General features: G+C 51.1%; 1 protein-coding gene across 4 annotated transcripts in view; it reads left to right on the plus strand.

Moving 5' to 3' along the window:
• The first annotated feature begins 1,762 nt into the window (after positions 1-1,762).
• Positions 1,763-22,815, plus strand: part of LOC137217480 (matrix-remodeling-associated protein 5-like) — a 31,809-nt gene continuing 10,756 nt past the window's right edge. Inside the window, exons 1-5 of one of the 4 annotated variants that reach the window (XM_067724384.1) lie at positions 1,763-1,912; positions 7,474-7,689; positions 12,994-13,123; positions 13,372-13,762; positions 17,597-22,588. In XM_067724384.1, coding sequence (XP_067580485.1) covers positions 7,484-7,689; positions 12,994-13,123; positions 13,372-13,762; positions 17,597-22,588 — 5,719 coding nt within the window. In that variant the 5' untranslated portion in view covers positions 1,763-1,912; positions 7,474-7,483. Of the gene's footprint in view, positions 1,913-4,898; positions 5,039-5,131; positions 5,247-6,328; positions 6,349-7,473; positions 7,690-12,993; positions 13,124-13,371; positions 13,763-17,596; positions 22,589-22,815 lie in introns of those variants that run through there. The other 3 variants (XM_067724381.1, XM_067724383.1, XM_067724382.1) reach the window with 3 other exon arrangements.

Below are 22,815 nucleotides of genomic sequence, written 5' to 3' on the forward strand. Positions count from 1 at the left end.
AAGGCTAATTAGGAGTCCTAACGATACCACGCAGTTTCTGTTTCTAAGTATTTTCTTTGCCGTGTTCTTCTTTGGAAAACCATGAACAGAACATGATTTTCTGCTTCACACTTTCTAATCGTTTTGAGTCATGTGTTCCTTCCACTTTATTCCTAAGTAAATTCTCTTTGCATCTTTAAAGACCATGTCCCAAAGCCTGTTGTAACTTCTTTGAACTCAGTTTGGGTTTGGGCGCCTGTCTAAGCTCTTCTGCTTACAACGCGTGCCTGTGTGTTGTCCGTGCCCACGCCACTGACAATTCGGCAAATCCGTGTTTCTCTTCCGCGATGTGCAGGGAGGACTGACGGTCACCAGACACAAGAATGTCTTCCTGCTTGTCTGTTTTCAGAATGACTTAAATTCTCTGCATAACTCATCTGTTGTCCGTAAGTGAGGCTGCCCGTCCTAGTTCATGAAAGAGGCATGTTCCCAAAGCAGAAGGGACCTTACCTGGTGTCTTGAATGCATCCACAGGTGAGAGAAATACCCTGGGATCTAGCCTTATGAGACCCACGGAAGGGCCAGGGATCCAACCCTCGCCCCCTGCAGTGGAAGCGCGGAGTCTTAACCACTGGACCTCCAGGGAAGTCCCAGAAGTAGTTTTTAGTGACCTTTCATTCCAGCCTTTCGTGCACCTGCCGTATGAAATCCCAGAGAAGCTACTTGATTTGTATTCCCAGAGTCAGGATGTAAAATCAGCGTAAATGCAGGTCAAAATGCTTTGTCAAAAAAAAAAAAAAAAACCACCGAAAACCACAAGTCTTGACACTGCGTAGAAGGTTGAATAGTCGCCATCACAGGACATCTCTCCAGCATGAATAGTTTCACCTTGAGGTAGAGACCCCTGGTAACTTTTATTTCGAAACGGAAGCCCGATCTTGGTTTCTGCCGCGTTGCCATCCAGAGCTGAGGTCTTTGAACGGGTGCCGTGGCGTGGGCTGCTGACCCCAGTCTGCATGGGATCCCGTGGTATGGAGGAGAGAGCTGAAATTCCATTATCTTATCCCCCTGCACTTGGTTTCCTACCAAGCAGAATCTGGAGACCCAGAGTGGAAGAGCCTGTGTCTGTGACTTGTTCTAGATGCTTCCGGCTCAGATAAGGGGGAGGGATGGAGAAATAGCTTCCAGTTTGCCGAGCAGTCCCCTTCAGCGCGTCCCCCATGGTGGGTCGGACTGAGGTCACGTCTGTATCTGATGCTTTTTCTGTAGATTTCTACCCTCCCCGCTGAGCAGAATTTGCTCCAGCCCATTTTGCAGATATAATTCAACTGTGCTTGGGAGATCTGGGGAGTTCCTCTGAGGTGTACTTCTTATTTTTTTGTTCTAAAAATTCGCTGTTGAGAAAAATCTGGAAGCATTTTAGTAAATGCAGCAGAATGGGAGACTTCCACTGACTGTGGTATGAAGGAACGAGGTGAAACAAAAATACCCCCTCATTTTCAGAGAGGTTGCCAGTAGCTTGTATTCTCATTTAAGGCTTACCCTAGACAGACCGGGGGCAAGTTTCACATGCAACATTCCTGAAAGCCTCTTTCTGCTCAGATAAAGATACATCCCCACTAGCTATTAGTCTACCCCTGGGATTTCCCAGTTATGCAAGGAGATGTTTCCTGTGCAGACTTTTTTTTTTCCTTTCTCTCCAGTCATCCTAAAATATGTAGGGTCAGTCCTTCATCTGATTATGGAGGCTGGGTAGCCGCCGCTGACGCAGGATTTACTTTTACAATCCCTGTTAAGCAAAAAACCATATAATCCCGTGGTCATGCACAGCCCCCCCTGGAACATGAAACTCTCCCATTCAAGATTCAGAGCGCCTGCTCTAGCAAGAAACAGCCACTGTATCCCCAGAGACCCTGTCTTGGGGAGAAATCAGGTAAGAGGATGAAAGATGTGAGAAAGGAGTAAAAAATAAAGGAGTGTGGGTTCCACAGATCCTGTGTATTAACCACGGGTACGACACAGGTACTGTGTTCGGGTCTTTGTTTACAGGATTGCATCCTGTGGTCACAGCAGCCCTGAAAGATGGGCATCATTGTTTTTATGCTACATTTGGGGAAGCTGATTTTAGGGAAGGTTTCTGCCCAGCCAAGGAAGAGTGGGAAGGAGGAAAGGGGGGCGTAAGCCCAGCTGTCTGTACTCTTTACCAGTGGCTCTGCTGTTAAGGGGGTCCAATGAGAAGAGTGGATGGGAGGGCTCTTACGGTGATGCAGACAGAATCCTTCAAGAAGACAGATGCCGCTAGAATGAGAAAGATGGAGAAGGAATTGCTGATAAAATCGTGGGGCGCACCGTGCAAGGAGCTGCCATCCCCCAAATCACATGGCGTTTGGTGACTCTGATGGACTCCAACCTCTTGTCGCTTTGGAGGTCAAATCACTCCTTGCCTCAGAAAGCACGTTCCGCGCTGTCCTAACTTACCGACCTGGCCCTTGTCCCCTCTACCCTCCGCAGCCTCCACCTTGTGGAATTGTGGGGAAACAGATACATTTAATCCAACCGATATGTATTTAAAACCCTCCGTATTCAAGGAATTTTGTTGGCACTTCTGGGGATCCAACAGTAAATCAAACATGGTTTCTGGAGCTAACCACCGAGGGAGCAGAATAAATGTCAAAACAAAAGGAATAAATACACCAAGCTATTTTTTTTTAAAATTATGGAATCATGGAAAAGCCGTAAGGCTATATTCATGGAGTTGTCATATCCGTTATGCACTGTGACTTTTTATATTTACACATTTCTTAGTAGAATTGAACCTCATTCATTCCCTCACTCACTTATTCATGCATTTGACTGAGCTCCTAGTGTGTGCTAAGCTCTGTGCTAGTTTCCGGGTTTCGAAACGTAACCGTATAATTAGACAAGGGCAAGTAACTGGCCATAAGACAAGCAAAGGGCGACATGGATGGGCAGGAATGTTGGAAAGTGCTATGAGATGGAGGCTGAAGAAGAGATCATCAAACAGCGGCAGGGAAGGGACACACGATGGACTGAAATACGTACCTCAAGATGAGAACGTGCATGGACGTCACAAGAAGGAGGAAGAGAAGAAGGGAGGGGTCTGCTACCATTTCTTCAAAGCCAGAACATCAGCAGATACAAGGTCCCTGGACAGGCTGGCAAGACCCTGCCATGTCATGTGTCACCGTGGACAACTTCAGAACTTGTTTTGAGGATGGGGCAGCCCTCCAGGTTGGTGTGGGACAAAGAAACAATGGATGAAGGAAGAGGCAGGCAGAAGCTAAGACTTGAGCACCAGACTACCGTACCGAGCGGGCAAGGCCGTTGGGCTCAGCAATTCTCAGGAGTCGCAATCCACTAGACTTGGCCACCAGTTGGCTTCAAGGTCCTAGAGGAGAGGCACATGGGGACTTCGGTTTCCAGTTTAGCTGAGTAGGTGGATGGCAAAGCCACGCAAGAAAGCTAAGGAGATGTTCTGGGGACAGGTTTTTAATAAATGTAATTAAAGGGTTTGGGGCATGTCAAGAAAGAGGATCCCTAAAACCAGTCCCTGGAAATATGTCAACGCACATTATTGCTAATGGACGCAGTGAATGGACCCACTTATGACCTGGCCCCTGATCTACCTGGTGGATGCCCGCCGCCTTGGGCAAGGGGCAGTGAGGAATTCCTAGACACTTTTTTGTTGTTGTTTCTGGTTGCAGTGGGTCTTAGTTGCGGCATGCGTGTGGAATCTAACCCAGGCCCCTTGCCCTGGGACCACAGAGTCTTATCCACGGTGCCACCAGGGAAGTCCCTCCTACACACTTTTCAGGAGAAACCAGGCCAGTCCATACTGGGTGCATCAGAAGCAGCTCATCTGAAGGTTCATTTCTGGACACCTCCTAGCAGCTCTTGGACAGGTACCAGGCATGCCGCAGGCTCACTCAGGACACCTGGCATGTTCCCCTCCTGGATGCCGGCCCTGGGACACCCCTGTTTCTTTCTCTTCACAGTGGGTGCTCTTCCTAGCTCTGCCCAGGGGGGCTCTGCTGATGAAAGTCCTCACCTGACCCCTTGGTCCCCTTGCCCAGATCTGATTCCTCCTGGGAACCAGGATACCTCCTTCTCTCCCTTTCCCTTCTGCGTTGGGGACGCAGGGTCCTCGCCAACCTCTGTTATTTCGCCCTGTCCACAAGCGGTTCTCACTTGCCCCAGCAAGTACCACCGGGCTCCCCAGAATGCCGGCAGCGGCCCAGCCCCCCTCGGGCTCTCCAAACGGGACGAGAGCATTCCACCTTTTTGGCAGGAAGATCCTGACAGGGGGAGGGAGGCTGGCGGCCAGGAGCCACAGCAGAGGCGGGAGGGCGTGGCCGCGGGGCTCACGTGGCAGCCGCGCCTGCCCCTCCGGGTCGTGGGGGCGGTGGGATGCCGGCGGGCGCAGCCGGCTCTTGCCAACCCCGGGGTTCGGAGGCGCGGCCAGAGAACACTCCGACCCGCCCGGAAGAGTGCAAACCCTGTTCCCTCTCTCCTCTGCGGAAAGAAGGAGACCCTATCCAACTCTGCTGGGAAGGGCGCTCCGGGTGCGGACTTCGAGCAGCAGTTCGCACCGCGCTCCGGGCCTCTGTCCCTCCCGCGGGTCCCAAGAGTTCGTCTTGGACTCGCAGCCCTCCTTCCCAAAGCCGTGTGCGCTTGGCCCCTGCCGGTCCTCCCGGCGGCGTGGACGAGGCGTGCCCACTCGGGACGCGGCGCCATGAAGAGCCGAGAGGAGGGCTGAGCGCAGAGCGGCGCGGCCAGGGTCCCTGCGCCGGGGCCCGCGCCCCGTCTCCCCGGGGTGGGGCAGGGCGGGGGTGGGCCGAGGCGTGCACTCGGGGAAGTCTCTGGGCGACGCGCATAAAAGGGCGCCGGCTCGCCGCGCCGCGCTGGGAAGCCGCGCCGCCTCGCCCCCGGCCCCGGGAAGGGCATGGCCCCGGCGGACCCCCGGCGGTGACGCGCGCGCGCCGGCCCCGCGGATGCTCTGGGCGCAGCGCTCCCGTGTGCCGCGGCTTCCGAAGGACAGGTGAGGACCGAGGGCGGCCGGGGCGCGCGGCGGGGAGCCGGCTCTGTCTGCCAGGGGCGGGTGACGAGAGTGCGGGACGGACCTGTGCCGCGGGGGGCGAGGGCAAGCAGACGTGTTGAACTGTTTCCTGGCACTACAGTGGAGGGGCCGAGGGGCCGGCTTCCGTCCAGGCGAGAGGCTGACGGAATCCTCCGGGAAGATGCGCTGAGTAGGTCTAAGGAACCCCCGAGCCTTTCTTCTCTCCTCCCTCCCCCTCGCGACCTCTCATTCATCCCTCCCTGGTTTCCAGGGCGTCACCAAGGGGATCCCCCAGCGTAAGCGATTGCGCTGTTGCGTTGGCGGGGGACACCGCCGCTGCAGGGCTGCCTCGCTCCGGGGGCTGAGACTCTCGTCCTTCTCCCCCTTCGTCTTCCCCTGGAAAGGGGGAGACGCGAAGCCCCCCTCAGCCGGGGGCTGAGCCGCGCGGGAGCTGGGGAAGTCACCGTCTGGGAGAGACGTCCTTCGCTGCCCGGGTGCCAGGCCTCAGAGACCCGCGGGGCCACCCGAGCCGCGCTCGGGGAAGGCTCGGCGTTCACCGCGCCGCCTGCCCGCCGCGTGAGCGCGGGCGCTGGAAGCCGGCCAGGGGCGCAGGGCCGCGCGCCCGGCCCCTCCAGGTTGTCTATCGCCTGGTGTCCCGTGGCCAGCCTCCCGGGGTTCTCCGGGCGTGCCGGGAGGTCCTGCAGGCTCAGGGCGCTTTCCCTCGAGACCTCGGGACCAGGGTTCCCGGGGGAGCGTTCCTGCGGTCTTCCGGGGGGAGCCGGGTGGAAGGCAGGATGCGGAGCGCGGCTGGGGAGGGGGCATCGGGAGGCCGTCGGCAGAAAACCAGGGCGGAGGTCAAGCGCGCAGGCGGGAGCGGGGGAGGCCTGGGCTCAGCAGAGCCAGCCGGCTGCTCTCCGCAAAGCGGCAGCGGAGGAAGCTGCGCTTGCCTGTTGCGCGGCCGCCTGCACCGACAGCTCTGGAGGGGCAGCTGAAAGGCGAGACGCGTCCGGATTTTAGAGAGCATCTCTTTGGAGGCCCTGTAACGGATGGAAGGGCTGCGGCCTCGGGGTGTCCCTACCGCGTTGTCAGCGGAGGGAGAGTTTATGATCAGAAGTGAGGGCTTGCCCAGAGCAGGGACGAACCGACAGGCGCGTTTCTCTTCCGTGCCCTTTACTCTCCATGTGTGTTACTTATCTGCAAATAAACTTCATGCAAGAGTTGACAGAAATATGAGTCGATGAAGGAAGGCATGACCGATGCATGAAAAAATAATCACGGACGTTCTAAATGAGGTAGCTGATGCAACCTAATTTTTTTTTTTTTTTTCCGGTACGCGGGCCTCTCACTGTTGTGGCCTCTCCCGTGGCGGAGCACAGGCTCCGCAGCCATGGCTCACGGGCCCAGCCGCTCCGCGGCATGTGGGATCTTCCCGGACCGGGGCACGAACCCACGTCCCCTGCATCGGCAGGCGTACTCTCAACCACTGTGCCACCAGGGAAGCCCACAACCTAACATTTATCTGACCGTTTCTTTCCTTCCCTCCCTTCCTTGCTTCCTTCCTTCCTTCTCTCTTTCTCCTTCTTCCTTTTTTTTTTTCTTTTGTCTTACTGATCTTTTTTGTTTGCCTCAAGATTCTTCATCAGGAAATAATTCCTTTCCTCTTTCTCTAGTGGCAGATTTTTCAGAGGTTTGCCCCAAATTTCCTCTCCGGTAACTATGGTGCTGCACCATCTCAACATTTGGGCTCTTCCAAGGAAAAAACAATTAAGGGTCATAAACAAAACCACATATAATGGAACATATTTCGCTTTAGTGAATGCCTCTGTAAGCACTTGAAGAAGATATAATTAAAACTTTAAGGAATGGCATTAAAAGAAGGAAACCCTTCTGATAATAACGGCCTTCCTGAGAAGCTTTTTATGCCGATATATACAATAAGCAACGGCTCGGCAATAACGTTGGAGGCGGACGCATAACATTTACTTTTATTATTCATTTTATTATAGAAACATGAATGTATCTCTCCTCTCTCTGTATCTATAAGCACACACATATATACACATTTATACAAATATATATGTCTGTGTATGTATACCTTTATACACGCAGATATGTATGTAAGTACATTTATGGGCGTGTATGTGGGCATGTGTATTCCGTACCCTCCTACACAGCATAGGGAGATCTCCAAGTCATCCCAAAGTCAGGAGGGAAGGTTATATTCTATAGCAGCGATTAAAGTGAATGGCGGAAGATTTTAAAAAATAAATTTTCTGTTTCTTGATGCACATGTTTTGTGTCACTGACATATACTGTGTGATGTCTTGCGAAGCTTACCCCCATGGTGCACCTTCAAGTAAGATCCGCTGGAAATACGGAAGCGCTACCTGACATCTGGTTTTGTGGTTCCACGACAGGTGCCCTGGGATGACCCACCCCGACAAGATGCCAACGCGGGCGCAGTGGCGAGCACTCTCCGTGGTGCTGATTCTGCTGTGGGGACATCCGCGCGCCGCGCTGGCCTGTCCGTATCCTTGCGCCTGCTATGTCCCCAGCGAGGTCCACTGCACGTTCCGCTCTTTGGCTTCCGTGCCCGCTGGGATTTCTAAACATGTGGAAAGAATCAATCTGGGGTTTGTACCACGTTCTTTCTGAGCCATCGCAGCCTCCTCGCGTGCGTGTTGATTTGGTTTTTCGTTATGTGTGTGTGCGTTTACGTAACTGCGAATACATGCTCCTTTATGTGTCACTGTGTCTTGCGTTATGTGCTCCTATATGGGCTGAATCGAGGGGGCATTTGTAACTATACTAAATGTGGTCCTTTGGGGGCTGTTACCTGAATTGATCCGTCACCGGAAGCTTCTATCACAAGGCTGAATAACGAACCGTCTCGGACAGCTTCAGTTCCTTGCTAAGTCTCCGTTGATAACAGTTCTTTAATGCAGATATGAAAGCATATGACACACACATAAATATACTAATAGTATTCTAAATGGACTTCAGGAACTATTACATAATAATAAGAGGAATAAGTGAGGCATCTGTGACACTTTGTAGGTTATCTGCATGACGCAGTTGTGACATTGAGGAAATAAGAGTTCTTTCAGATTTTGCCTATTTAAAATATTAGTATCTTTTTTTTTTTTTTTTTCGGTACGCGGGCCTCTTACTGTTGTGGCCTCTCCCATTGCGGAGCACAGGCTCCGGACGCGCAGGCTCAGCGACCATGGCTCACGGGCCCAGCCGCTGCGCGGCATGTGGGACCTTCCCGGACCGGGGCATGAACCCGTGTCCCCTGCATCGGCAGGCAGACTCTCAACCACTGCGCCACTAGGGAAGCCCAATATTAGTATCTTTTAAACAGATATTTTAATGCAGCATTTCAGGGTAGAATTTTTGTATTTTTAGTTTCCTTTTGTACCCATATATGCTTTCTGTACATTAGTGTACGTTGCTATGAATTACAGGTACTCATGTGCAATTTCATATTAAACAATGTACAACTTCAATAGTAAACAATCATTTGGACTGCTTCAACAAAACCTATTCGCTACTTTCTACCACCCATAAAACAACAAAATTATTTAGGGTTTGATGAATAGCCACTGTGGGGACATTTTCATAAGATGAAACAAAAAATTGTAAACCTGCCTAGACATCTCTGAGTACAGAGCTTCAACCGTTCTTGCATTTATCGATTATAAAGTCCAGTAGTAGAATAAAAGAACGGGAAGTTAAGACAATAAGAAAAAACACTGAATCCGTAGCAGTAGACCATTAAATAGCCTTCTCCAAAAAAGTTTGGCAAACTTTACGATTTGACACTCTGAAAAATCTAACACAGTGATGATGGTTCCATGGGGAAAACAATTTGGCTTTGCCAGCAGAGAGAACAGTAACAGTTTTCTTGTTGCCATCTTTAAATCATTTTACAATTTTAAAACCAGTTTCCTTTTCACAATCTTATAATTCATTCAGAAGGGGAACTGGGGCTGCTTTGAGTCAGGCCAGGATGGGCTGTGCTAGTTTGTGGAAAGGAAAATAGAGCTTATCTATGATTTCTCTTCTTTCTTACACCTCCTGGGGTGCAAAAGAGCTCTGTCTATAGGGGTCGCCCCTTTCATGAGGCATTTTCAGCATAGTGTCCCTCTTGCGGGTTAACCACCTAATCCCTCAAGGCTGACCCCTTGTCAGGGCACAGAATCGGGGCTACTGTTAGGCCTTAGGGGAGCCCCCTAGACAGTGTGAGATTGAAGGTGCAGGGGGACTGTCTTCTGCTGTGTTTCCTGTGTAGGAGCCCCGAATGCCTCACCTGTTGTGTGTTGAGGGTCTGGGCTGTCAGGTTGGCTGGGGGGTTGGGGAAGACACCGCATGCATCCTCTCCCAAAAGTTAGCTGTGTGATAGCTTGAGACTTGCAAGACCTATAAACTGTTTTTTTGTGGAGCTGTTTGCATCTCATTCACAGTTTCCAGGAGGGTTCTCTTCCGCCCATCTTTAAAATGACGTGTTTTGTAAGCGTGGAACCTACGTCACGTCTCAATGAGAACATAGTTCTTGGTGGTTTCATTTTAAACAATTAATGCTGAAGATAGTGAATTACAGTGTCCTAAAGACTTTGCCACTCGAATGAAAGACAGATATCAAAATTATTCTTTTTCCTACCATCTCCAATAAGATCTTGAGATGGTTTTGTGTGATATTAAAGATAAAGGAAAAAAAAAAAGGAATAGCTTCACTGCACCCACATATATTACTTCCATCTGGCTTAATTTGTAACATTATTCAATGTGCCACATTTTAAAAATCACTCTTATAATATCACAGCACTATTTCTGGAAACCAGTCTCAAAGCAGATAAGGAGGCTGGCATTGTGCCTTTTGTTGGGGGAAAAACAAAAAACAAAAAACAAAAAAACAATAGCAACGTCTAATACAGATAGAACTCAGGGTCTGAGTTGTCTGTTCGCGGTCTGGAAAGGGTTTAAAACTCTCAAGGAATGAGGGATTATTGGCAGAGCAGTAATGAAAAATTTTCATTCCCACACAGATGTTTTTAGGGTTCTCACTCAGCACTGAAAGAAAGATCTGCTGTTTCCTGTTTGGACAGCCCCAAAGCTTTTTCAGAAATCACTTTCCAAAGATTTCTGAGTAAGAACATATCATGAAGTTAAATGTCTGATTTATAGACCTTTAAAGATTTTCCCCCCTTTGATTGAAAGATGAGTTTTGATGACATCTTGCTGAAATTTCTCCCATGCCCATTAGCTCTTTTTCATTTAAAATTTTGCTTGGGATCCTAACGGGTATCCGTGAAGCAATTTTACATATATTTGTTTTTTTATTGGCGACATCATTGACACCCTTATATGAGTTTCGGGTGTAGAACATGATGATTTGATATGTGTATATATTGCAAAACGGTTCTGTGTTTCTGATATAAAAATCATTCCAGTTAGCTGGTTATGTAGTCAGTTATTGCCTGTCAACAGATGAGGAAGACGCTTTGGAGAGAAGGATGGGTAGCTGACCAGTTAAAGGATGGGACTGTACACCAGGTCCTTTCAGTCTGCCGGTCAAATTGTTTTCCTGACTGCCACGTGAGTTTCCCCGTCTCTCTGCCGGCTTTTAGACAGATGCGGAGAGAATTCACCCACACCCCTTGGGTGTGCAGAGAGAATACAATGCTTCCTGCATTTGCCATTCACGTGATTCCCTTGTCTTTTGTCTGTCCTGGAAATGTCCCCCCCCGCTCCCCCCCACCCCGCATTCGTAACCTTGACACCAGCAGCTCCTGCATCTGTCACTCTCTTAAAAGGAAGCACCAGGAAGGTGATGCAGGAAGGAGGATTCCTGAGCTGACATGCCCCCCATCCAGGACTTTGAGGGGATTTACTCAGGTGGGGAGGGAATCCAAACAAGGTGACCTTCTGCACCCAAACATCTTCCTCCCCTTTATCTTCCGCCCACCGCGGCATCCACCGTTGTAGCTGGACGTCAAGTTGGAAGTGAGGCTCTGGGGAGACAAAAAAATTCCAGGAGAGGAATAGCACAGCCTTGAACGAAAATGTGCTGCGGAACATCAGACTCTTTCTGACCCACCTGAGAGATGGAGCCTTTGACTTGCACCCCCGCTGCCTCCGAGTCCAGACCTGCCTCTTCCCTCTGGCCTCTCTACTCTTCTTTACCTCTGGGGTCTTCGCAGGTGGTGTCACCTCCCCCCAAGCCCTTAGTGCATGCGTCCGTTCGGGAATGCTTCCTGCATGTGCACATCTCAGGTCTTGACGTGCCTGCTGGGTCCCACCCTCACCGTGGCGTCTGCCAAGCCTCTTCAACATCCCATGGCAAATAGAACTTGCAAGTGTTTCCCCTGCAAGCCTTTCCTTATCTGCAGTTCCACCCCTCAGCCATGCCTGTGGCCTCTTGCTCTAAGCACGTCTGGAAACTTCCCACGTACGTTGATCTCCACGGCGGCCACCCTGCCCGCGGACACCGGCGTCCCTCCCCGGGATTCACGTGGTCTCCTCGTTCCCCTCTTGTCTGTCTCTGACCCATTCTGCACAGATTGGAGTTTTGCTGTTTTACCACGTGACTTTCTTCATGCCACAGCCTTCCTGAAAACCCTCTAGTGACTTCCCGGTGGACTTGGAACAAAGGAAGCTCTTTCCTCTCTACATCCTCCCAATTCTGAGATTACCTGGTCCCTGCCAGCCTCACCGACTTCCCCTGAGAATATTCTCCCACAAACTGTTTCCAGACGAGCGTCAGGCAACAAGGAATGGAAAAAGGTTTACGGGCTGATACTCATCCCCTCTTGGGTGTTCACCCTCTCGGGCAGGTTTCTTGGTAGCGTCCAAATAATGATGAACAAATGAGGCAGCACGCCAACCCCCCATCCTGTCCCAACCTGGGTTAAGGCAGGGACTCTCCACTTCAGCACATGACGTTTGGGGCCCACTTACCGTTTGGGACACCACGGTTCCTTGTCATGGGGGCTGGCCAGTGCATTGCAGGATGTTGAGCTCTGGGGTGGACCTCACCTCCCTAGAGGCTGTGATCACCGAGGTGTGGGGCACGTATGTGTCTCAGGAGGAAACTGGACCTGGCCATCACCTGCCGAGTTAGCTCTGAGCTGTTACCGGCCTCCTCTACAGACGCATTTCCTTTTGTTGAGGCGATAAGGGGAAGTACAGAAATCATGTCAGGATAGATGTGTTGGATTTCCACAGAAGCCCTGACCCCAGGTTCCTGCCCTACGACACAGCAAGGTACAGGATTCTCTGTTCATCTTATAATTGGTTCTCCAGGGATTCACTTTGGGGATTCCCTGGTGTCACTAACCATGGAGCAGTGAGGGATTTCCAGACCGGTCGAGGAAGCGTCTTTACCAATCTCTCTGCAAAAACAACACCCCAAACGCACCAGAACGTTTACAGATAACTTCCATCACCCATCAGAAATGGGAGCTTGTCTTCGCGAAATAAGGGTGTCTGTTTCATTTGGTCCTTTATTTCAGAGAACGTCCTTGTCTTACTATATGCAAAGCCACTTCCAAAGCTGTGTTTTGGTTTTCTGGTTTCCATGCGTGCTGGCCACGTGTCTTTGTTATGATTTCCAATGAGGGGCCCTTTCGACCAGCTGTGTTTAAAGGTCTAAGTCTTATGTATCTCCCCAAATAGCCTGTGACCACGTAAGTGTACTCCCAGTCAGAATTCCCAGCGATCATGCCTTCACTGAACGAAGGCTAATAAAAATGTGTGGGTTTCTTTGCAACCTTAGAAATAGACAAGGACACGGAGAGAGAGGATTATGCTTTGCGCGTGGCACCAGTACAACCTTAGAATCAACATTTTGCTTAGTCGCCCCTGGGTGGGCTGGGAAATCCTCCCCAGCTGGGATTTAACTTCACTGCTCCTCATTCCAGCTACTTATTTTCCAGGTTCAATAGCATCCAGGCTTTGTCGGAAACCTCGTTTGCGGGACTGACCAAGTTGGAGCTGCTTATGATTCACGGCAATGACATTCCCAGCATCCCCGACGGGGCTTTGAGAGACCTCATTTCTCTCCAGGTAAACCCACGCATTTATGAACAGCGCGACTAGCAGCCTCTAGGACCCGTCGTGAAGAGGGGAAGCTGTAGCATGTTCCCTAACAATGATTTAAATGGCCTTTTTTTTTTTTTAACATAAGAGACGAGCTTAATGTCATTACTTTCCTGCCCTTTGTTCTGGTTTCTCTTCCTGGTTGTGGGTTGGTTGGTTTTCAGTTTTTTTTATTTAATCTTAGACAGGATTTCCCGTCCTCCCTGTCTTTGTAGGTTTTCAAGTTCAGCTACAATAAGCTTCGAGTGATCACAGGAGAGACCCTGCGGGGGCTCTGGAACCTAATAAGGCTACACATGGACCACAACAAGATCGAGTTTATCCACCCACAAGCGTTCAGCGGCTTAACGTCCCTAAGGCTACTCCACTTAGAGGGAAACATGCTTCACCAGCTGCACCCCGCCACGTTCTCCACGTTCACGTTTCTGGATTATTTCAGACTCTCCACCGTGAGACACCTCTACTTAGCCGAGAACATGATTACAACCCTTCCCCCCGGCGTGCTTCAGAGCATGCCGCTTCTGGAGAACCTTTACCTGCACGGGAATCCGTGGTCCTGTGGTTGTGACATGAAGTGGTTTCTGGAATGGGATGCAAAATCGAGAGGTAAGGACAGGAGAGCGGCTGCGTGACCCTTAGCTGTCCAACCTTCACCTCTCTGGACAAATTACGTTCTGCGCCATTGCTTCATCTTAGGTCGGGTGAAATCACGTCCTCAAACCAGTGAGGCAGGAGATGATATAACTGAAATGTCAAGACAGCTCCGTGGCATAATTCAAACGCATGGATCCTTTATCGAAATGTAGAGCGATTATCATTTAATGAGTGATCGACAGGTGACTCTGGTTGGCATAGCAAGCACGTTTGGAGGATTCTTTTCGACCTTGGGTTACAGCTAAAGGTTGGATTTTCCGTGCGTCCTCGTCCTACAGGAAGTGTTCAGGGATGCTCGGAAAAGAGAACACTGGGCTGGCTATGTGATTATTCTTCTGTGATGGGGGATACAGGCGTTCTGTACTGAACCAGAGGGGGGAAAAAAACCAGGATTGATAGGTAGAAGTTGCAAGAAAGTAGATTTTGCATCAAAATAAGAAAGATTTTTTTTCCTTTTTCTTTTACACCCCCTTCCCCAAGCCCCACGTTGGAACCTATCCTCAGAGCCCGTTGAGCTTATCCTACCTGAGTCTCGTGGCTCATCTCCAACCTCACAGCCACCAGCCTGGGTCTAACTCCTTTCTCCTGTCTCTAAGGAGGCAAATGGAGTGCTCTGAGTAGGTCTTTTTCTTTTCTTTTTTTAAAAACATTTCTTACTTTATTATTTTATTTATGTTGGGCTGTGTTGGGTCTTTGTTGCTGCGCGTGGGCTTTTCTCTAGTTGTGATGAGTGGGGGCTACTCTTTGTTGCGGTGCACGGGCTTCTCATTGCGGTGGCTTCTCTTGTTGCGGAGCACGGACCCTAGCCGTGCAGGCTTCAGTAGTTGTGGCGCGTGGGCTCTAGAGCGCAGGCTCAGTAGTTGTGGCTCGCGGGCTCAGTAGTTGTGGCGCGTGGGCTCTAGAGCGCAGGCTCAGTAGTTGTGGCTCGCGGGCTCAGTAGTTGTGGCGCGTGGGCTCTAGAGCGCAGGCTCAGTAGTTGTGGCTCGCGGGCTCAGTAGTTGTGGCGCGTGGGCTCTAGAGCGCAGGCTCAGTAGTTGTGGCTCGCGGGCTCAGTAGTTGTGGCACGTGGGCTCTAGAGCGCAGGCTCAGTAGTTGTGGCTCGCGGGCTCAGTAGTTGTGGCGCGTGGGCTCTAGAGTGCAGGCTAGTGCAGTGCCTGCCCTCCTGCGATGGGCTGGTCCCACTGTTCCCTGTACTCACTCTGCTCTAGCCACACTGCGCTGCTTTCTGTTCCAGGCACCGTCTGAACCGATTTGTAGCTCAGCATCATTGGACCTGGTCATCATCTACCAAGAAAACTCTTCTGTTAGATGTTCAAGGGTCTGGCTTCTTTTCAGCGTTCAGATTTTCACTGAAAGCTCTCCTCCTCTGAGAGGTCTTGCTACCCTTAATTTCAGCTTAGCCTCTCAGCCTGTGGCCATCGAGGAACTTCCAGCCCACACACCTTAGGTCACAATTTTGTTTTCATTTATACATGTCACAATTTTGTTTTCACATATATATATATATATATATATATATATATATATAACATGTATGTATATATATTCTTTTTCAGATTCTTTTCCGTTGTAGGTTATTTACTGAGTAGAGTTCCCTGTGCTATACAGTAGGTCCTTGCTGTTTATCTATTTTATATATGGTCCTGTGCATGTGTTAATCCCAAACTCCTAATGTACCCTCTCCCCCCTTTCCCCTTTGGTAACCGTAAGTTTGTTCTCTATGTCTGTGAGTCTGTTTCTGTTTTATAAATAAGTTCTTTTGTATCATTTTTTTAGACTCCATATACAAGCGATATCATACGGTATCTGTCTTTCTCTGTCTGACTTACTTCACTCAGTATGATCATCTCTAGATCCCTCCATGTTGCTGCAAATGGCATTGTTCCATTCTTTTTCATGGCCGAGTAATATTCCATTGTATATATGTGTCACATCTTCTTTATCCATTCATCTGTTGATGGGCCTTTGGGTTGTTTCCATGTCTTGGCTGTTGTAAATAGTGCTGCAGTGAACACTGGGGTGCATGTGTCTTTTTGAATTATGGTTTTCTCCAGATATATGCCCAGAAGCGGCATTGCTGGGTCATATGGTAGCTCTCTTTTTAGTTTTTGAGGAACCTCCATCCTGTTCTCCACAGTGGCTGTATCAATTTACATTCCCACCAGCAAGGCAGGAGGGTTCCCTTTTCTGCACACCCTCTCCAGCGTTTATTGTTGGTAGGCTTTCTAACGATGGCCGTTCTGACTGGTGTGAGTTGGTGCCTCCCTGTCGTTTTGGTTTCATGGGCCGCAGTTTCCTTTAGGCGCGTGCAGTGGCCAGGTGTCTTTCCTCCACCTGGAGATGCTGAGATTCAGGTTCTTTCATGGATGGTTCCACTTCATGTTTGATACCAGATTTGCTAAATCAGGCAGAGGATGAGGAAGGACAGGTATACTGACCTCTTAATTTTCTTAATCAGAAAAGACACACGTCACCTCTGTTCGTATTTCAGTGCGCAGACCCCACTGGGTCCAGGACAGGCTGAAAACCGTCATTTCCCAGCAGGAACACTACACGCTGGTGGTGGAATCATGAAGCTTCTGGGGGGTAGAGAGCCGCAGCCATTCTGGAGATGCCGCCTGTGCCTTTGCGTGCCCATGTGTGTGCATTATGTCTGCATATGTTAGAGTGTGTCCATATGTGTGTCTGTGTGGTATGTCTTGTATCTGTGTGTATGTGTGTTGGGGGGGGGGTATGTGAAACCATCCTCTTTGCATCTCGAGATGTTTATTTTGAAACTCAAATAGAAAACTGCATTCAGAGAAGCAAAAGTAGACATAGTGACATTGGTTGGAAGGTTTGTAATGCTCCGGGTGACGGCAGTTTGGCTGTTTTATTCCCAGCGTGGACGGAAAGCAGTGGACACGTGCCACGAAGACTGTCAGAAAGCATCCTAGTTTTCTAGTCTCCCCAGTTACGACTACAGAAAAGCCCCGAGACGTCTAGCAGGGAGAAAACATAATGTGGTCCTATAGGTGTCAGTTCGAGGAACCCTTGTGCTCTTTAATAGACGTGTCAAGTAGGGCGTTGGGTGTGGGACTCATAAGAATGAGTCTGGGCTGGAGAAGCACAGCTGGAACTCATCACTGGCGAGTGAACGGTAACTGAAACCATGCACGTGGGCGAGGCCATCTGAGACCTCGGCACAAGAAGGGAAAGGGCCGAGACCGACTCAAGGAACACATCATCCGTAACGAGTTGGGCAGAGAAGGAGGAAACAGTGAAAGAGTCAGTGTTGACCAGAGAAGGAGAAAATTCTGGAGGACTTAATGTCTGGGAAGCCAAGAGTAGAATGTGAATCCAAAAAGTAAACACTGCCTGAAATGAATAATTCTAGCAAGAGAAAACATAATTATAAAAGGTAGACACGATACGATCCATGCCAACGGTCGATCCTATAACCTGGAAATATATTCACGGGTTGCAGTGACTTCACGTAGATTCTCCTGGGCCCTCATAAAAGGTTACTTGTATAATACGTATGAATAGCCATTCTTTTTTAACTTAAAAATACCTTTTAGAAAAGTACTCATCACTCACCGTCCAGAAGTTCCAAAACCCCGGTGAGGTACCACGCACTGTGCTAAGCTGACTTCAAGTCAGAGGTGACGTCACAGAGCGAGGTGGGTGAGGTCCTAAGTCGTGGTGGAAGTGCATCCGGGTGATAAAGATGCAGAGGCGTTAACCCTCTGGCCGTTCTTTGCGTCACTGACTTACAGCATGTTTGTGTGTGATTGCGTGTTTCAGGGATTCTGAAGTGCAAGAAGGACAAAACCTACGAAGGGGGTCAGCTGTGCTCCACGTGCTTCAGTCCCAGGAAGCTGCACAAACAAGAGCTTCAGAGGCTGCAGGACATCGCCTGTGAGAAGCCTTCTATCGAGTCCCCTCTGAGACAGAACGGGAGCGGGAGTAGTGAGGAAAATCAGAGTCAAGAGCAGGACGGCGACAGCCCGTCCTCCCTGCAGGGCTTCCAGTATCCTGCGTGGAACGTCTCTCTGAATATGAGCGACGAACACGGGAACACAGTGAACTTGGTCTGTGACATCAAGAAGCCCGTGGACGTGTACCAGCTACACTTGAACCAGACAGACCCTCAAGAGATAGAGATAAACGCCACGGTCGCCTTGGATTTTGAGTGTCCGATGACGCGAGAAAACTATGAGAAACTCTGGAAGCTGATTGCCTATTACAGCGAGGTCCCTGTGACGCTACACCGGGAGCTCACGCTCAGCAGAGACCCCAGACTCGGCTACCAGTACAGGCAAGACGCCGACGACGAGACCCTCTACTACACGGGCGTCAGAGCCCACATCCTGGCAGAGCCGGAGTGGGTTACGCAGCCGTCCATACACCTCCAGCTCAACCGGCGTCAGAGCACGGCCCAAACAGTGCTGCTGTCCTATTCCTCTCAACATGCTGTCACCGTGTCCGCCAAAGACGCGAGACCGTCTCGGAGCAGAAGCTGGGTAATGATTGAGCCTAGCAGAGCGGTGCAGAGAGCCCAGACCGTCTTGGAAGGGAGTCCATGCCAGCTGAGCTGCAACGTGAAGGCTTCTGAGAGCCCGTCCATCTCCTGGGTGCTCCCAGATGGCTCTGTCCTGAAGGCACCCATGGAAGACGAGGACGGGAGATTCTCCATCCTCACCAGCGGCTGGCTGAAGATCAAATCCACGGAGCAGTCAGACGCTGGTTTGTACCAGTGCATCGCGCAGGTGAGGGATGAAATGGATCGAATGGTCTATAGGGTCCTTGTGCAACCACCTGTCACTCAGCCCCCTGACGGACATACCGTGACCATTCAGAAGAGCCCAGGGGAGCCGGTGACGCTGCCTTGCAATGCTCTGGCCATACCTGAAGCCGAGATCAGCTGGATCCTTCCAAACAGAAGGATAATTAACGCTATGGCTAACACGTCACACGCATACATGTTGGCCGATGGAACTCTTTACATCCCAAAGGTCCAAGGAAGCGACAGTGGTTACTACAGATGCGTGGCTGTCAACCAGCAAGGGGCAGATCATTTTACGGTGGGGATCACGGTGAGTAAGAAGGGATCTGCCAGGTCATCGAAAAGAGGCAGACGCCCAGGTGGGAAGACCCTTTCCAGAGGAAGAGGAGATGTCGTGGAGGATGAAGGGGGATCTGGCCTAGGAGATGAGGGTAACACCATGAGGAGAGTTCTCCATCCAAAGGACCAAGAGATGTTCATCAAAGCAAAGGACGATGCCATCGCTGGAGGTCAGAAAACCAAGAAAGGGCGCAGAAAACTGAAACACTGGAAGACTTCCGAAAAGGAACCAGACACAAACATCGCAGAAGGTCGCAGAGTGTTTGAGTCCAGACGAAGGATAAACGTGGCAAACAAACAGATCAGTCCAGAGCAGTGGGCAGATATTCTCGCCAGAGTGCGTGGGAGAAATCTCCCTAAGGGAACAGAAGTACCCCAGGTCGTTAGAACCAGCACTCCTCCATCGGAGAGTCTAGAAGTGACACCCCTTTTGCCTGCAGCTGCTCCCCGCTCAGTATCACCTGTGCAGACCACAACCAGTGCAGAAGAGTCCTCAGGAGATGTCTCTTTATTTGGCAAGGAAGAGCAGGTTTCCGGCACTGTTTCTTCCACCAGGATGGCTCTGGTCCAGTCTGGCCACGACGGAGTGATTCTTGCTGACCCCGAAGTGACAAGCGCACACCTGGAAGAATTGATTGATGAAGAGTTTTCTGAGAAGACCAAGCCTGCAGCTCCCACTGCAGTTGACTCGAATTGGGCTACAGCCACGACACCGCTACCTGTGCCTTACGAATCTTCTACTCTACAGACCCTGGATATGGTCCGTGAAGAGCCCACTGACAGAAACATGGCCACAGAGGGCTGGTCTACACTAGACGCTGGGTCCATGCCAGGGTCTCCGTCCAGTGAGTATGAGTCGCCACTGGATGCCATCTCCCTGGCAGAGTCCGAGACCCTGCCATACTTTTACCAAGATCTGGAGACAAATTCACAACCAGGTGAAAGTACGACGAAAGGACACACCTCCGCACACGTTACTCCAGTGCCTGCCTCATGGGTTGCTGACACCAGGACCTCTGAGCCATTTGAAGATCCCATTTTAGGGGACCCCGAAGTCCCAGCACACACAGCTCTGCAAGAGCAAACAGAGAGCCCCGAGCTTGTGGAAAGTGGTTTAAGCACTCAGGGCCACCCACGGATTCCCAAGGGCACAGAGGAGAATTCTCAGACACTGCAGGAAGGAGGTCTGCGAGAGAGAGACCCCAAACTCTCCAGAATTCCTGAGAGTAAGAGGCAAGGCATCGAATCCACCACTCTGCTGGACTCAGCCCTGGAAGCCGTGACGAGCATCACTGCCGTGAAGCACCCCAAGGGAACCACGCTTGGCGTTCTGCTCGACAGGGACACCAGCACGGTAGCCATGATGAGGCCAACCCCAAAGGCCACGTCCCCGTCAGCGCTGACCACTCATCCTTCCCGAAGGAGACCCAGTGGGAGGAGGCGATTACGCCCCCACCGATTCCGGCACCGGCATAAACAAACCCCGCCCACGACGTTCGCCCCAGCGGCCACGTTCTTGGCACCACTGACTCAGGCACCTGAAGTGAAGACTTCAAGCCAAGCGGAAAGCTTGCTGGTTCCTACATCTTGGGTTGACAGCACCGTTGGTACCCCAAAACTGATGGACGTGGAGAAGCATGCAGAACCGGTATCCAGGGGCACCCCACGCAGGAAACATGGGAAGAGGCCAAAGAAACAGCGATACCTCACCTCTACCCTGAGCTCTATAGCGTCTGAGTCCAAGCCCAACCCTTCCCCAGAAAATAAATATACAAACACTGTTACCTCCAGTTCGGAAGTTGTACTTTCACCCACCACCGTTTCTCTCACAACTGGAGACCCACGTGAGATAACCAGAGTGGAAGATTACAGGACAGCCGCCACCGAAACACATTTATCTCGTGATAAATTCCAAGAGACAATTCCAGTCACAGACGAGCCTGTATCGGACGGAAAGGAAATTAAGAATTACGATGTCACAAACATCAAGGACTCTAAAACCGACGGTCTGGTCCCTGGCGAGTCAGTCACTCATGTGGCCTCACCTTCTGGGGCCGAGGTCTCCAGTGTGGGAGTATTTAAGGAGGCATCCCCTCCTTCTGGCTTTCCAGGAAGTGCAAGGTGGACTCCTCCAAGGGCAGCCCAGCCTGGGCGGCTACAGACAGACCCACCTGTTACCAGCTCTTCAGAAGCTCTTACAGACTCACCCTTCTTAAAAGAGTCGGAGGACCTAGGTTTTCCTTCTGAGTTTTCACCTTCTGCCGCCGTCTCAATGCTCTCGCAACGGGAAGAAGCGGTCCCTTCAACTACTCTCGCCATCCTAAAAGTAGAGGCATCTTCAAGTCAGGTGGAAACCACCATCAGTGGTCAGAGTCATCGTGAAACCACTCCAGCCACTCTCCGCTCTGAAATCAGACACCGGAATGAAGTCTCCACACGTGCCCTGGTGGGGGAACCAGCAACCCCACTCCCACCCACGACTCGTGTGTCTCTGGCTGAAACCACCGCAAAGCCCACACCTCTTACGTCAGAAACACTGCCAACGTCAGACGCTTCCAAACAAAACATTTTCTTCCATTATGCCGGGGGGACCCCAGCCACCGGAACACCTTCAATAAATAACGAAGGAACTCAGCATGGATCGAAGCCAAACGAATTATCCACTCCCTCTTCCCACCAGGACAAATTTACCTTCGCTCCAAAGCAGGAGTTGCGAAAGGAAGCCTTGGACGGTACGACCAAAAACGGCCTTCCAGGGCGTCCAGATACTCACCACGAGGCTGGGAGGGTCCAAGGTTTCCACCAACCAGCCAGAGTCGCTGCCACAGCGGTCCCCCAGAGAGGAACCGTGAGGCGGCCACACACGGCCACAGAAAGCTCCTTCAGATACGTGGTCACTCGCCAGCCCCACCTGACCAGCAGACCGGAAATCACTGCATATCCGTCCAGGGATCCGCCGGAGAATAGGCACTTTACGGCTCCAGTATTACCAAGTTCAACAACTCCTGTGGTTCCGTTGCCGAGGTCCAATCCTAGCATTCCTAGTAAGTCGACTGACCGGGGAACTGACCCATTCAACGGCAGCCCCACATTGTTTGGAGACAGCAGCATCCCTGACTCAAGAGACCCAGCTGGCAAGCTTCCAGATTCGAGAGTCCCTTATTACCCCGATGGAAGAGTCCCTTTCTTTTTCAACAGGACCCTCTCTTTTCCACAGTTGACAGTTACTCCGAAGCCTCAGGTCCCCATCTCTCCTGCCCCAGGGACGAGAGGGAGAAAAGTCAACCCAGGTCCCTACAACAGGATACATTCACAGAGCGTCACCCATGCGGACTTTGGTCCCCCAGCACCTCCTGTACTGCACCTTCCCCGGACCGTGACACCACCCTCAACAAACTTAAGAAACATCCCTCTGGTCTACTCCACCCGGAGCTCCATCCCTTTCCTAACATCTTCTGCCCAGCCTTCCAGAAGCTTCCATCCGAGCAGCTCAAAGCTCTTCTCTTCCAGAGGACCACCTGCATCCAAATTCTGGGCGCTCGGGGAAAAGCCCCAGATTGTCACCAAATCCCCCCAGACCGTGTCCGTCGCTGCCGGGACAGATGTCACGTTCCCGTGTGAGGCTGTGGGGAAACCCAAGCCTTTCGTGACTTGGACAAAGCCGCCCACAGGTAGGGCGTTTAAACACCTGCATTTTAACCAGGGCTTGTGTAGGGGAGGGGCTTACTGGAGTCCGTGAGTGCAGGTAGAACCAGAGATTCCGGGCAGAGGGACAGGCAGATGGGATGGCAAGGGACATCTGAGAATCCGCCGACAGGTGTATTCCTTTACGGGCACGGGAAGTGAGGAATGAAAATGGGTGTCGGGTTTTAATGGAGTCATGGAAACACGTGCGAGC

Source organism: Pseudorca crassidens, chromosome X, assembly GCF_039906515.1.
Source record: "Pseudorca crassidens isolate mPseCra1 chromosome X, mPseCra1.hap1, whole genome shotgun sequence".
NCBI classification, from domain to species: domain Eukaryota; kingdom Metazoa; phylum Chordata; class Mammalia; order Artiodactyla; family Delphinidae; genus Pseudorca; species Pseudorca crassidens.